This window comes from Biomphalaria glabrata, chromosome 6, assembly GCF_947242115.1.
Source record: "Biomphalaria glabrata chromosome 6, xgBioGlab47.1, whole genome shotgun sequence".
Taxonomy (NCBI): domain Eukaryota; kingdom Metazoa; phylum Mollusca; class Gastropoda; family Planorbidae; genus Biomphalaria; species Biomphalaria glabrata.
Genome location: NC_074716.1, coordinates 52,194,042 through 52,210,962, shown reverse-complemented (window position 1 = coordinate 52,210,962; position 16,921 = coordinate 52,194,042). Strand labels below are relative to the sequence as shown.

General features: G+C 39.6%; 1 protein-coding gene across 1 annotated transcript; it reads right to left on the bottom strand.

Annotated features, from left to right (window-relative positions):
- Window positions 1-1,008: 1,008 nt before the first annotated feature.
- LOC106074134 (sialate O-acetylesterase-like) lies at window positions 1,009-16,921 on the bottom strand. The gene is made up of 10 exons (XM_056033560.1): window positions 16,736-16,921; window positions 14,706-14,863; window positions 13,271-13,492; window positions 11,123-11,261; window positions 9,942-10,149; window positions 8,785-8,912; window positions 6,466-6,602; window positions 5,617-5,774; window positions 2,230-2,416; window positions 1,009-1,335 (listed from the first exon to the last, which is right to left on the bottom strand). Exons 1-10 carry the CDS (start codon window positions 16,818-16,820, stop codon window positions 1,066-1,068), a joined length of 1,692 nt encoding a protein of 563 aa, XP_055889535.1. The 5' UTR covers window positions 16,821-16,921; the 3' UTR covers window positions 1,009-1,065.

The following is a 16,921-nucleotide window of genomic DNA, read 5'->3' as shown; positions in this document are numbered from 1 at the left end:
CGCAGTTCATCTCATGTATTGGTCTAGTCATATGAACACTCCAACGTAACAATGAGAACGATGAAGAAGAAGAAGGTCAGCTGATAACCGTATAAGACATTGGCCCCAAATCACCCCAAATAGAAAGAAAACTATATGGAGAGCTCCCTGATTTGGAAACCACTGCGCAGTTCATCTCATGTATTGGTCTAGTCATATGAACACTCCAACATAACAATGAGAACGATGAAGAAGAAGAAAAGAAAGTTACATTTTTATTAAATGAAAGCTGGCAAGGCCTTTTTTTTAATCGCGAGTAGGATTGGTGTTATCCATACTGAATTCCCCCCCCCCCCCTGAAATGACAATTTTGTCTGTTTATACGGAGATTTGCAATGGTTTTCAGAAGCTTTTAATAATTACAGGAGATGTTCATGACTTGTTCTTATATTTTGCTATTTCAGGAGAATTCCAGGAACCCTTTAAAAAGAAGTTAAAATGGTTTAATTTGATAATTTACACCTAGAATTAGCGCGGGGCCTATGAAAATGCGGGGCCCACTGCGGCGCATAGGTCGCAGTGCGCCTAAGACCGGCCCTGTACATACATACATACATACATACATACATACATACATACATACATACATACATACATTCATACATACATTCATACATACATACATACATACATACATATATACATACATACATACTTACATACATACTTACATACATACATACATATATACATACATTCATACATACATACATACATACATACATACACACATACATACATACATACATACATACATACATACATACATACATACATACATACATACATTCATACATACATACATACATACATACATACATACATACATACATACATACGCCTCACATTCTACTTTCTATATTAGAAGACAAGAATAACGAACTTTCCTTGCTCAAGTTCACCAGTGTCAATCAAAACTGTTATCAAATTGTACATGATTTATTTTTATCTAAGAGTATAGGCCTTACAGTAATGTCCTTAGATTGCTTCTTTTATTTGCAAATAAAAAAAAATGTTTTAGGGTGTTTAGTTTCTGATGTGTGTCTGATGATTGAAAGTAAAATATGGTTCTCCATTTGGATCAAAGTCAGCGTACGAGATAAATGGTGGTCCTGGTAAGTTATGGGATGTCTCGTAGATAGCACATCTGTGAAGGGCGCAGGGGGACTCACTCCAGGCGTAGCGGAGACCAGTGATTTTCTCCCCTGCGTGGCAAACATTTGGCTTCAGTGTGACAGTGGTATTGGTGTGGGCCACTATAGGGTCAGCGACCCACCTCAAGTGAGCACACTGGACCTGAAAAGATAGGAACATTTATTTTTAATTAATTTAAATTATGAATAAAAGAAAACACAATGAGCGAATGTTTTTAATGTAGCGCCATGGTGGAAATGGCGTTAGAGGAAACTATTAGAACAATCAGACAGCAAAACAGAATCCCAGTTGGTGCCCCTCAAGGCCGTTAGAGGAGACTATTAGCACAATAAGGCAGCAAAACAGAATCCCTGTTGGTGCCCCTAAAGGCCGTTAGAGGAGACTATTAGCACAATAAGGCAGCAAAACAGAATCCCTGTTGGTGCCCCTAAAGACCGAGGACATTGCACTGGTGGGTATCGAAGAGCACCTCAACAACCATGTCAGTATTTACACATATTTCTTTAAGGGGGCCGCGTCATGTCTAGGACTACATTTAATCTTCTCTGAAAATGATCTGAACTCACTTTACGATCTAATAGTAATCTCTTCCATTCGTATCTTCCAACAGAAGTTATCACTGACCTTCAAATTAGATGACTGTGTCTAGCCAGACATGCCAGGAAGTTTCTTGCGGATCCAAATTTGCTGAATATTTTGGCCTCAACTAGATCTGCCAGTTTGTCATCCAAGTAAGAATTAAAATTTCCCTAAATACAACTAGCTTTAACCTGCTTAGAAACAAACCCTGGCCTACATAAATCAAAAGGTATGTCGTTACTATGGTCCTTAGAAAACTGAAGCCGAACCTACCAGTGACAAGAAAAACTTGACCACAAAACAGAGAATCTGCATGTTAACTCTCTCTCTCCTAACAGACGATACCAACGTTGATTTCACCAGAATGTGGTAAATAATTACGGAGAGAAAGAGTTAATGAATAAAAACCGTTACATGTGTGTGGAGAAAAAAAAGATTAGATTCAGTAAGTTTTACCTCAAACCCGTCATTGATGACCACACTCAGCTTCCAGGTGTTACCATAGTCCACGATCAGGCCGCTGGCTGATGCATGAGAACCTGTGGGCAGTGGGCCCTGGAAGATACCGCTCTGGTGGTAGGCCACGGCCAGTCCACTCAAGGCGAGTCTCGCTCCAATGTCTCTCTTATAGCGAGGGTGAACACTAGACAGAGTGAGGAGAAGAATCTATAAACTGTATGCGTTTCTTTCAATAATAAAGATCCAGTTTACATTCATAAAGTAATAGGCCTACAATAAAGTCACATAGAAAAAGAAAGAGAGCTATACGGAGAAATATGGAGGCGCTTAAAGGAAGTTCAAAGTAAGATAATAACAAGCAAAATACAAAAAAAAATACTTAAAAAAAAAAAAAAAAAAAGCTTATGTTAAGTTTATCAATTAGATTGAATCAGTCATGTAATTAAATTTGTTTTAAGCCTCAAGCGACAACCCATAAAGGGGACTAATTCAGCTCATTCCACCAAATTCGGCCAAGTAATATTTATTTCCCTTGTTTGAGATACCAAACACAAGTTATTTATTACTAACAGTTTATTAACTAATTGGTAAATTTTTTTTAGATCGATTCTTGTGTTGTCAGGTTAAAGAAATAATTGTGCAAAATTTCAGCTTGATCCGAAATTGTGTCTCGGAGAAAGAAGGTGTACATACTTTTGGCAGACAGACAGACAGACAGTCAGAATGAGTTGATATAAGATTTGCAAAGACATAGATTAAAAGAGAAACAAAGAATGTCAAGAACCCATATATTGAAAGCTCACTGCTGCCAATGAAATAACAAAAGTTAGTTTGTGCCAGTTTGTGGTACCAGCGAAACAGTTAAGAAAATTGATTTTAAAAAATTTCCCCTTTCACACCTTGTGGTCTATAGGTCAGATGATGTAAAGGTCATCTGTATCTGTGGCCTACGGTTAACGAGAGAGTCATGTAGCCAGCACAACGACCAACCGCCTTTACTTTTCCCCAACTAATGTCAGGTACCCATTTAGAGCTGAATGAACTCAAGAGGCGCCCAAAGACCCCGAAATAAAAAATCCCAGTCTAAACAAGGCAAAAAAGAAGGAATGGAGAAAGACGGTCGAAAAGTCTTGCCTGGTGCCCCAATGGTCCAACAGACTAAGGGATAGGTAAAAGGTAAAGGGGTAAGTCTTCACCAGGATTCGAACCCGGAACCCATCGGATCGCAAGACAAGCGCTTTACCACTTCGCCACCGTGCCTCCCACTTATTACAGTTACACGACCAGGCAGATATCCATTCCGAATAAGAAAAAGATAAGATAAGATAGATAAGATCATTTAATAGTCCAAACGAATGGAAATTCAGTTTTACTACAACTGTCTACCTCAGTATTACAACACAACACTAACAGTGTGAATGCACACACAAACAACATTCACACACACACACCTACACAGAGCGCTTTATGAATTAGTTTTCTATGAACTTCTCGGTGACGACAGATGATCTTGTAACACTCTGACTGAAAGTGGGATAAAAGAAGGTTTTCTAATCTTTCTGTTCTAGCCCTTGATGGAAAGGAGACGACCACTTCGTTCAGATCTGATGTAACAGTGGTTTAATGGGTGCAGGTTATCTTTAATGATCGTGCGTGTTTTGGAAAGGCATCTTTCATGAAAAAGCTCTTCAAGAGATGCTAGCTGTGTTTGAGTGATATAAGATGCTTTTTAAATTAGTCTAAATCTTAGTGCCAGTGAAGTATTACCATACCAGCAGGTGATGGCAGAATTAATTAGACTACTGAACGTAGCTATTAATAGCAATACACCATATATGGGAATCTTCAATACCTGAGAATATTTGCTTAATTCGAAATTTTATTGTCTTACAATCCAGTCATCTTTTCAGGACCGCCGCCAAGGGGGGACAAACAGGACTCTAGTCCGGGGATCAAACAGAAGGGCAGCCCCATCATCCTTTTTTTTAATACATCTTATTCACGTGTTTCAAGTTTGTTTGTTTTTTAAGGGGGGGGGGGGGGCACACACCACTATTAAATTACCACCTGAACAAAATAAACTCCACTCAACTACCCCTTTCCAGACACTGCGCCCACCTCTTTGAAACCGTAAACCATATCCTCTTTGAATGCCCCTCCCTAATCCACCTTAGGCAGACCCTACTTCCACTACAGCCCAACATAACCAACACCCTGTACGGCAGTACTGAACAACTGAAGAAAACAGCACACTTTTTTTCCTTGGCACAGTCTGCAAAAGAGCTGACAGCTCAGCAGTAATAAAGCTGGCTAAAAGAAGAAGAAGAAGGGGGGGGGGGAGAATTAGGGGCAAGGCCGTTGGTCCCTCACATATTTCTAGCGGAGGGCCTGATCAATTAGGCCTACTAGGTAATACTCTATATCAGTGGTTCCCAAACTTTTTCCTTAACGGAACACTTCTCACATTCTGAGTATTTAGCGGAACACTTCTCACATTCTGAGTATTTAGCGGAACACTTTCCTTTTTTTTTTAAAGATATTAATTCGCGTGGTGGCCTACTAGTTAATTATTTCAGTCGTTTGTGGAACACCTATACAGCCTAATACAGGCAGGGCCGGTCCTAACAGTTGCTGGGCCCTATGCGAAACTGATTGCGCGGGGCCTCTAGTCTGAGTGGGAATAAGGGTAACAAGTAAAAATTAAGTTGTATTAGAAAATAAATTCGACTTTGAATTTTATTCATTTTTTAACTAAGTACAAAATTTGCGATCAAATTAACTTTGCTATACGAACCTTGCAACCTATGGCACATTTATATGCCAGTGACTATATAAGTAAATCTTCGAGTCCATAGGAAATGAGAAATGTGCTCATCTTCGACCTCGAAGGAGGAGCTATATAAGTAAATAAAGTATTGGAACTTCCGATTAAAGTGAAAATTCGCCCGATTATTACATTTTATTAATGAAAGCTGACAATGCTTTTATTTATTTTATCGCACGTTTTCCGCAATGAATGACACTCACAAATGAAAATTGTGTCTATTTTGAGGAGATTTTTATGAGATTTTAATAAATTCAGGAGATTTCCTGGAATTTTTCGTATATATTTTGCAATTTAATCATTACAACTATAATTAGTGCGGGGCCTATGAAAGCGCGGGGCCCACTGCGACCGCATAGGTTACAGTGGCCTAAGACCGGCCCTGAATACAGGCCTCTAGTGTTCCGAGGAACACAGTTTGGGAAACACTGCTCCACAAAAATGTATTTGCGTTTGTCGTAAGGAATCCAAACGCTTTTTTCATACACACAACTTTTCAACAAATTCCGATAAGTTTTATGAAGCATACGATGGTGTCGTTAAACCTGGCGTTTACTCACGAGCCATAAGTTGAGTTAAAATCTGGCAAGTCCAGAGCCACAGCCATGAAGACGTTTGGCATGTCAGGGTTGGGGACATAACCTCTGTCTGCCGTCTGGTGCCAACGAATATCTGTGAAGCCAGATGTGGACCCTGGACTTGGATGATTAGGCGCCAACTGTGAAAAATATAAACCAAAAAAAAAATTGTTTATATCAATTATGTAGACTTTTCCTGTGCGTGATTTGATTAGTAACAATGGCACATTTAGTTCTGAAAAGCATTACTAGTTTGGTCTTTGCAAATTGTTAGACGTCCAACTGAAATTTAATTCATACTCTCCAACAGATTGGGTGAGTCTTTTAATTTGATCACTCTCTCTACAAGATTCCTGTATGGTTTATTTATTTGTTGTTGTTTTTGTGTTATCATTGTAAAAAGACAATTCGAAAAAAAAAATGATAATGTGCATTCGTTTCGGCGTGATTTGCTTTGGCGCTAGAAACTCTGACGACAATTTAAAAACTAACAGGCTTATCCTCCGGTCTGTATGTATATTATATAGGGTTATGGTTATATACAGTGCTTTTTTTGTAATAGAATAGGTGCCGGTTCTCAGTAATGGATTGCCTAACTTTTAACTACTAATAAATTAATAATAAACGTTTAAAACAAGAAAAGCAATTTTTCCCCACATTTAAAAAGGTGCCGGTACGCCGTACCGGTGAGTACAGTCACAAAAAAAAAAGCACTGGTTATGAACGTATTGTCTATTACATTTAGCGCTATAGTGTCCGGCGCCAAAAAAGGCGACGCCAAAGCGACCACTGCGCCGAAAACGTCCTGGTTCGAGATAATAATGGCTGTACCTGTACAAAGCCAAAAGGGAATGTGGCGCTTGTCTGACCATTGGACGCCCTGTTCCAGTTGCTTCTCCAGTCTTTGATCATTGTGGGGAATGTACAGTTGTATTTATCTCTGGCCACACCGCCTGAGTCACCTTCTCCTATTTATAGTACGTCAAAGAAGGAAGGGGAGGTAGTTACGATGTCATTGTTATTCAAAGGGAGGTTATAATACTTTTTGTACGTGTTACGTCTCAACAGAAACAAAATTTATTAATTTATTCAGGTGAGACCTGGACACTAACTATTATCAGCTGTTGACCCCTATTTATAACTTAGGGTATTAATTGTGGTTACATCGGAATCTATTAAGCCTATTCAGACACACAAAACACTCCATAACAGCTTAACCAACCAAAATCAGTAATTAAAAGAACCAATACATATGATGGTAATCTTATTTACAAATAGCAATGATGAAACCAATGGCGCAATACTATAGTGTTATAGGTCACTGTGAAGATTAACAAGAGCTCTATTGCAAGAGTACAATTTCGCTGCTCTAGATATATACATGCTAAGTGGTGAGCCTTGCACTAGATGTACATACGACCGGTGGTAGACCCTGCATTAGATAAACACACAGACAGTAGTGGGCCCTGCACTAGATGTACATATGACCAGTGGTGGACCCTGCACTAGATGTACATATGACCAGTGGTGGACCCTGCACTAGATGTACATATGACCAGTGGTGGATACTGCACTAGATAATCACATAGACAGTAGTGGGCCATGCACTAGATGTACATATGACCAGTACTGAACCCTGCATTAGATGTACATATGACCAGTGGTGGACCATACACTAGATGTACATATGACCACTAGTGAACCCTGCACTAGATGTACATATGACCACTAGTGAACCCTGCATTAGATGTACATATGACCACTAGTGAACCCTGCATTAGATGTACATATGACCACTAGTGAAACCTGCATTAGATGTACATATGACCACTAGTGAACCCTGCATTAGATGTACATATGACCACTAGTGAACCCTGCATTAGATGTACATATGACCACTAGTGAACCCTGCACTAGATGTACATATGACCAGTGGTGGGTCATGCACTAGATGTACATATGACCAGTGGTGGATACTGCATTAGATAAACACATAGACAGTAGTGAACCCTGAATTAGATGTACATATGACCACTAGTGAACCCTGCACTAGATGTACATATGACCAGTGGTGGGTCATGCACTAGATGTACATATGACCAGTGGTGGATACTGCATTAGATAAACACATAGACAGTAGTGAACCCTGCACTAGATTTACATATGACCAGTAGTGAACTCTGCATTAAATGTACATATGACCATTGGTGGGTCATGCACTAGATGTACATATGACCAGTGGTGGATACTGCATTAGATAAACACATAGACAGTAGTGAACCCTGCATTAGATGTACATATGACCACTAGTGAACCCTGCACTAGATGTACATATGACCAGTGGTGGGTCATGCACTAGATGTACATATGACCAGTGGTGGATACTGCATTAGATAAACACATAGACAGTAGTGAACCCTGCACTAGATTTACATATGACCAGTAGTGAACTCTGCATTAAATGTACATATGACCATTGGTGGGTCATGCACTAGATGTACATATGACCAGTGGTGGATACTGCATTAGATAAACACATAGACAGTAGTGAACCCTGCACTAGATTTACATATGACCAGTAGTGAACTCTGCATTAGATGTACATATGACCACTAGTGAACCCTGCATTAGATGTACATATGACCACTAGTGAACCCTGCATTAGATGTACATATGACCACTAGTGAACCCTGCACTAGATGTACATATGACCAGTGGTGGGTCATGCACTAGATGTACATATGACCAGTGGTGGATACTGCATTAGATAAACACATAGACAGTAGTGAACCCTGCACTAGATTTACATATGACCAGTAGTGAACTCTGCATTAAATGTACATATGACCATTGGTGGGTCATGCACTAGATGTACATATGACCAGTGGTGGATACTGCATTAGATAAACACATAGACAGTAGTGAACCCTGCACTAGATTTACATATGACCAGTAGTGAACTCTGCATTAAATGTACATATGACCATTGGTGGACCATACAGTGGATTTACATATGATCAGTAGTGAACCCTGCATTACATAAAAACATAAACAGTTGCGTCCTTAGGGATAACCCGCCATTACATATGTACATCACGCCTCACTGCACTCAGAATTAAGAGCGTGTGACCTTTCTGTGGGTCATTTTACCTTGATACCAGATGGCGCCATAGATGGTCATCCCAAGCAGAGGATGGACCATTGAGTTCCACAAGACGGAACTGTTGCCTGGGCCCTGAAGTCTGTGTCTGTCTTCAAGTGGAACGTGTTTTAAATATCTGAAATTAAAGAATTCATTGTATTTTTTTAAATACATTTTAGGTTTATAAAAAAGTAAAGTAAAAGTAAAGCTTCCCCTTTCAGACCTTGTGGTCTATAGGGCAGATGATGTAAAGGTCATCTGTTTCTGTGGCCTACGGTTAACAAGGGTGTCATGTGGCCAGCACAACGACCAACAGCCTTTAACTTTTCCTTAACTAATGTCAGGTACTCATTAGAGCTGGGTGGACTCAGAGGCGCCCGAAGATCCCGAAATTGAAAAAATTCACCAGGATTCGAACCCCGGTCCCCGGTTCGGAGGCTAAGCGCTTTACGGCTCAGCCACCGCGCCTCCTTAACATGTTGTAGTGATTGCATATAGACTGAACCGAAAGAGAAAAAAAATATTCCGAAATTGTATGAACATCAGGTGACCATTCGTTTTAGTGTGTGTGTGTGTGTGTGTGTTTCTATGGTGACGGTGGGGAGATAATATCGTTTGTATGTAAATGATGCAAGAGAAGCGGCAATGTCGTCAGCTGTCTTGAGTAACAAAGACGACTCCCAGAATGCCAGACTGAAAAGACGTGTTTTTTGGAGTGCGTTAGATTTTGTTCAGAATACCATTTTATATTATTACTAAAGTCTATTTTAGTTATTGCATTTCATCTCAAGTTAAATTTGTCTAAATTGTAATAAAAGTTATAGATCTATATAATATTGTTCACAAAATACGTTATTCAATTTATTTCAAGTTTTACAAGTTAAGATATAATATTGATACGCCTATAACAACTCAAACGCAATAGGCGCAATTGTGATAATTAAAGTTACGTCAATTATCCGATACTCTAGATATGTTAACCTTTTAAGCCCTAAATCTTTCAAAACCTGTGACAATAGCCATGAGTGATAGTGATATGGTTAGTCTAAATTGCGGAGACCCTGCCATGCGCGGGACCCAATATGGAGCAATCGGCCTAAAGGCGGTCCTGTATAAGAGTTAACTGGACTCCTCTTTAGACGAGCACAAGAAAAATAAAACTTACTCGGTGTAAGACTCTGGTTGGTCAGAAGGCTCATCGTGGTGGACGCCGCAGTGGGCAAGAGCCTCGGGAGATGACCAGGCCTTCACGGGGGTGCCTCCCCAATCAGTATCTACGAGTCCTATGGGGATGTGCCTGGCCTTGAAGATAGCCTTGCCGAAGAGCCAGCAGACAGCGGAGAAATAACTCCAGGCTCCGTGACCAATCGAAGCTGTAAAAAAACACAGTCACGTGTCACTATAAGCCGCTTTATCAAAATGATCGAATGTTAGAGTGTTGGGTGAATTGATTAATTGATTGATAGAAGCGTTAGTCGCTAGATAAGAACCATTGACCGATTAATAGATAGGTGAATTGACTAAGACTAAGACTGCTTCATTGATCCTTATGGAAATTTGTTGTGATTACAAGGACTCTTTTCTCATATAAAGACAAACAACAGAAACATACACATAAATACAACATACACAACATAAAGAGTTCATTCAGCGACTACACACAGGTATCTTGGTCCTTTTCATGTTTCCTGATCAAGGAGTGGCGGTGATAGACGATACGATCGATACCTGTATTCATTTACAGATTGATATATTGATTCATAGATTGATAAATGTACACATTAATAGACAATTATAGCATTAATTGTTGGATTGGATTACAGTAATCCGATTACTTACTCAAAGCTACAGTGATAATTTTTTTTTATTATTTATGTTTTATAAAATATGTTTTTTTCAAATCATGTTCATTCATCTCTTATTTATCTTATTTACGCTTCCAAAAGATCTCTAATTGTAAAACTGTTTTATTGAGTCTAATTCGAAATGTTAAATATGCTTGTTCTATTAAAAACAAGAACATTCCAAAAATAAAACACAAGAAAAACAAGACAGACACACACCCACACAAATATCTACATGTGTATAGTATGGTCACGTATTCATTTATTAAGACAGTTACATTTTTAGACTTGAAACAGCCCAAAGCTATTTAAGATATGGGTCTCTTGGATGCCATTTCTAAGTCCAGACATCATGTGTCAATGTTAAAAATGTCTTGTAGTTTGCTATAGTTTGTGTTACCTATTGGTAAATCCGGCCCTGGTGCAAGAGTTACATATATATATGACTATACCAGGTATCTCTCTCTCTCTCTCTCTCGTACTACGTAATAGTTTAACGTACCGCTGCTGGCTCTGGACCATGACTCGGACAAGGCGATCAGGTTATTGAGGGGGGTGGGGGATTCATTGTCGTTGACTGTCATCACCCTGATGTTGGGGTAGTTGTTTGCGTCAGCAATCTCCTCAGCAGCGCCATCTATCTGTAACAAAAACAAAGGAGATACCACTTGGAACAAACGTTTAACCCAACGGCTACATCAGGCTTTTCTAGATATAAAAGCGTGGTCGAGAGGCCATGTGCGCTTGAACTTGGCTTGGCTTGGCTACCTAGAAGGGGGCTCGAGGTTCGACACCCGACTCGGGCAGAGTTGTGTTTACTGAGCGCCTAAAGGCAGCACGGAAAACCTACTCCTAGATACCCCCTCCCCCTCCCCACTGGTCCACAAATGAGATTGGACCAAAGCGCTCTGAGCATGATATAAGCATGAAAGTAGCTTTATATAAAAGCTATAAATATATATAAATATAAAATCGATATTATAATACAATTGGACACATACAATTTAAAGGGTTGTTGGTGGATCTCTGTAGTACAATAGCCTCTGACAACCAGTCCGACTCCTGGCCTTCAGGTGTGGCTCAGATAATGGGTCCGGCGGAACTGATATGATTAACAGGAAAAGGGCAGAAGCGAGTAACTGGAGAAGCGAGTAACTGGCCCCTAAAACAGTAATCTTCTGGAAGGAGGACCTCGTTATCCTATCCTAGGAGAAGGAAAACTCTGAATTCAAAACTCTGTTGCCTTGCAGCTATATCCAATCATGGGAAAGGCTTCACGAGTCAACACTGAGAAAAAAATGAGGAGCTGGTTACCTTAAGACAGCTTGCAGCACATAGTAATACACTCTGGCAGAGCCCAAACTGTATCGTGACATGTCGTTCCAGGAGCTGGTTACCTTAAGGCAGCTTGCAGCACATAGTAATACACTCTGGTAGAGCCCAAACTGTATCGTGACATGTCGTTCCTGGAGCTGGTTACCTTAAGGCAGCTTGCAGCACATAGTAATACACTCTGGCAGAGCCCAAACTGTATCGTGACATGTCGTTCCAGGAGCTGGTTACCTTAAGGCAGCTTGCAGCACATAGTAATACACTCTGGTAGAGCCCAAACTGTATCGTGACATGTCGTTCCTGGAGCTGGTTACCTTAAGGCAGCTTGCAGCACATAGTAATACACTCTGGCAGAGCCCAAACTGTATCGTGACATGTCGTTCCAGGAGCTGGTTACCTTAAGGCAGCTTGCAGCACATAGTAATACACTCTGGCAGAGCCCAAACTGTATCGTGACATGTCGTTCTCTTGGATTGATCATCTGCGTTCAGATGGGAGAACTTTGTGTGGACATCATTCCGACTATAGCTAATGCCCAGGCATTCATCTCATTTCTATAGATTCATAATCGTTTGGCTGAGTTTGGCAACTGAAAGATGCCATTATTATGTGGCCATTACATATGCATCGAATCTCCTTAAAGATATACTTAAAGATGTTCTTTGATAGATCTCAGGCAACGGTTAATCAAACGTCTGCTAACACAAACGGTCAATTAAAAATGTTAAATGTGGAATACGAAACAAATATAGGAGGAACGATGGAAAGTAGGTCAGGAGAAGATAATAAAAAAAAAAGTATACTCTCCAGTTTAAGTGTGAGCTAAATAGGTAATAATTAAAATTCTAAAACGCAATGTTGAGGATAATTGATTTTTAAAAAAATGGAGGATCGACCAGAAAGTGGCTCAGAGAACGAAAATAAAATAGCCTGTAAACGCAATTCAAACACATATTTAAATATTGAACGTACCGTAACAGACAGTATATACTTGTTTATTGCTTCTCTTAAGTCAAACAAAGAAACATAACTCTGTTTTGTAACGACGTGTTTCATAAATCAAATTTATAATATCAGTTGTCGTTCTTTTTGTTGATATGTGTTTCTAACCCCTCTTGAGAATGCGTTCATAAAATATTTCATTTTTGTACTGTGTAATTCAGTGTGATAAAGCCTACGGTACAGACATATGATTGTATTCTAATTTTTTTAATACTTGTATAACAAAGGGTTAAAACTGAAATGTTTATTCTAAAGTTTTCTGAAAAAAAAAAAAATTGTAGGGGACATTTTTTCATCAACACCATCCTGGACTGACCTGAAACACGGTCATCTGCATGTTAGACTGTCCAGAGCAGACCCAAACATCTCCAAATATGACGTCACTTATGTTGTGGGACTCGCCACCAGAGTCCACCCTAATGTTGACGGTGATTCCAGCGGCGAAGGGGTCAAGGACGAAATTCCAGGCCCCGGCGCTTCCATCCTGATGTACGGTAGTCTCGTAGCTGTACGTACGTGTAGCTGGAACAGTCACCAGCTGTGGGCAGAGAAAAATACTAGCTTGACAAAACCTGAAACAATGTTTCGAATGGTTTCGTCCAGTGTAAGCCCTACTATTGCGTGGCAGTTCACCCTTTTGTCAAACCTCCCTTATTGACGCTAGTAAGTTACGCCTTTGGTTTTGAATAATTTTCTGGTCATTGAGTAAAAGTCACAAGCTTCCTTCACATTTATATGTATCATGTGCCTACAAAGAGAGGGGAGATTAGAGACAGGGTGACTACAGCGATTGGACCCCATGATGACCTGCTAACTATCGTAAAAATCTATGGCCATATTTACAAGATCTTCGGGGCTCGACCTTCCTTCAGGTAACAGTATCAGGAAAAAAAAGAGGCAGACAGAGAAAGGGATGGGAGGACAACATAAAAGAATGCCATTGAAAGAGGTTCTAACTAAGACAAAAGACAGAGAGGAATGGAGAAGGACGGTCGATGAATCTTGCATGGTGCCCCAACGGTCCAACAGACTATGGGACGAGGCGGACCGAGAAAGCGATGGGAGGGCAACATAACTGAATGGACGGGTCTGCCATTGAAACAGGCTCTAACTAAGACAAAGGACAGAGAGGAATGGAGAAGGACGGTCGACGAATCTTGCGTGGTGCCCCAACGGTCCTAAAGACTAATAAGGGAAAGGTAAAGGTAAAAAAAAACAATGGGAAGAGACATAATATATATAGGTCTGTAAAATATTTGTTTTGTTTTTTGTTTTACATGTTTCGGATGTTCCTTCAGAGTTGAAGATAATTACTTCCTAGTCCTAACCTCCCGCAGGACGACGGGGGATTGGAGCGGGCAGGGTTTGAACCCTGGACCTTCGATAAATCTGAACGACAGTCCAGCGCGCAAACCGCACGACCAGGCAGCCATCTGTGTGGAGAGCTTAGAACGTTGGATTCTGCAGAGCTAAAAAGTGCACAAAGTTTATGATCAACCTTTCAAAAAACACCTAGCTTATCAACACTTCTTTTACTTTGCACACCGGATAATCCAAATAGCTTGCTATTTTTAGTTTTCCCGCCATGTACGAAAATCTCAAATATCCCTACATCAAAGAAAAACACTTTTTAGAACATTATTTAGAAGAATGAAGAATTTGCAAAAAAGCTCTCAGTGTCAGCTTTAGATTACAATCAGACTTGAGTGTAACATTTATTATATTGTCTGTTACTGCTAAATATTCTTTACCTGTAAAGTGACCTTCTGTCCAATGGTTGGAGAGAATCCATAAATATTGGCTCTTTGTGGTGCTCGCTGCAACACCATGTGGTTCTGGAAATGTCTGGCGAATCCAAAAGTGACAGCGCCAATCTTAGCACCTTTGGCTTGTCTGTAAGACAACCTATCTGTACTCAATCAAGTACAATTGTGTTTAGACAATTATAAGAGTCTTTTAAAATATCAAAGACTATAACAGTTACAAAATTTAACAGAACTGTCATCAGATAAAATAGTTAACTGATTGTATTTGGTGAGTTTTAGGAATCAAGAGCGTCAAAGTGTAAATACCGAACACGCGTTATTTTTTGTATGACCGAAAGTGAGGTCATATGAGAGATCCTGATTAGGTAGTTGGTGAAATGACTTAAGTCAGTTTTCGTCTGTTGTTACAGTTAGTTTCTGATGAAGTGGAAGTCATCTAACAAATAAGTATGTAAATTAAGGTAAGTTTTGAGAAGTCAAGTAGTGGAATTAGCGAAATGACTATGTTAGACAGTTAACAATGTATACAGATATAAATATATGCCACAAGGTCGACTTCCTCAAGACATTCTGTATGGTGATCTAACGCGACATGAAGCTCTTCAAAAATCAACACTAACAGCTAGGAAAATGTAGCACTGGATAGATCCACAAGGAGTGCGAGCATAAAGGAAGGGTCCCAGTTTGCAGAAGCCATACACAATTGTAGCAGAAAAAAGGGTGAAAAGGAAACGGCGCCTGGTGATTACATAGGCCCAACCTGTGACCGCAGCTGTGTATCAAGGACTGGCCTCTTTAGTCACACAAGAAGTTGCAAAGGGAAAATATCATCTCTCGAGACGTAAAATGCCACAGACATAGGTATTGAAATAAAAAGCGATCTGTATAAATTATAATCATCTATATGTTCAAGGGGAAGAAGAGGAAAACGTGCCTCACATTCTGTTTGACTGCCCCAGACTTGCTGATCTCCGTCTCGACAGGTCTGGGAAACCAAAAATTCTCGACCTGTATGGCGACATTCATGCACTACGCAAGACAGCAGGGTTTCTGTCCAGGGCTTTTGCAAGAGAGGATTTGAGCCTCTCAAGCCCTCACTCTAATGGAGTTTGATGATGATGATGATGATGATATGTTCAAGGGAGTTGAATTATTATTTTGTAAATAAAGACATTTACAATAACATGAATACAAGTTTTATGTGTAAAATGTTTACATGTTTCGAATGTTCTTTGAGATTATGAAGATAGTTACACCCTAGCCCAATCTAACCTTAGCACGACGGTGGACAGAGTCTGAACCCGGGATCATCAACACCATCAAACGACTATCCACGGGGCAAACCTCACGACCAGGCTGCAACACAATAAGTAAACTTGCTTTGACATAAATATATTCAGATGTGTTGATTATTTCACCAAAGTGTTCGTTTAAGAGCCTCCATTGTTATTACTTAATATGTCATTTTTACTAGCTTAAGGTTAAATCTTTCAAAACTAGTAATAGTTTCATTTGTTTGATTAATTGATTGATTGATAAAATAACTCATATCAAAAACACAAAACATCGACTAATTGTAATTTAATTTCACAATAAGTTGAGCTATTTATTTCAATTCATTAAATTAGAAGGGTTTAGTAGAAAATTTTAATTTAAAACATATACGTATTGGAAAAAATATATCTAAAATAGTAGGCCCTAATTAATAAAAAATATATATTCACTTGTGTGAATTTGAATTAGCAGATCGCTAGCATTTTTCTTTACATATAATATAATCAAAACATAAGGCATTAATAACAATTGAGACGCTAGATGACTTCTTGGTTGTGTGGTATACGCTTCGGACTGTTCGCTGCCAAGCTCCGCCATCCTGCTGGAGGTTTGTGCCAGGGTGTAATAATTTTTAAGTCTGAAGGAACATCCGAAACATAAATATCAAAACTCAACACATTTCTTAATTTCGATAATAAATTAAACTAATTACATACTACAATGTTGGCATGTTCATTCACCTTGGTCGTCTGCAGACATGTGATGCAGGTTCAGGGCACTGGCTAGAGAGAAGCACAGCAGGAACAGAAACGCAGCTGGCGCCATGGTCGGCTGCTCTGACTGTCTGTCTCTCCTCAAGTGGTGTCACTATTAATTTAAACCAAACCACAAACCTTCCAGACTAAAAGTCAAATGCAGAATGATTG

Excerpts from the sequence above, each read along its gene's own strand:
- LOC106074134 (XM_056033560.1), bottom strand. The coding sequence starts at position 16,820 with ATGGCGCCAGCTGCGTTTCTGTTCCTGCTGTGCTTCTCTCTAGCCAGT. Across the intron at positions 14,864-16,735 it reads CATGTCTGCAGACGACCAAG|ATAGGTTGTCTTACAGACAA; the intron begins GTGAATGAACAT and ends GATTGAGTACAG. Across the intron at positions 2,417-5,616 it reads TTTAACTCAACTTATGGCTC|TGTTCACCCTCGCTATAAGA; the intron begins GTGAGTAAACGC and ends CACTCTGTCTAG.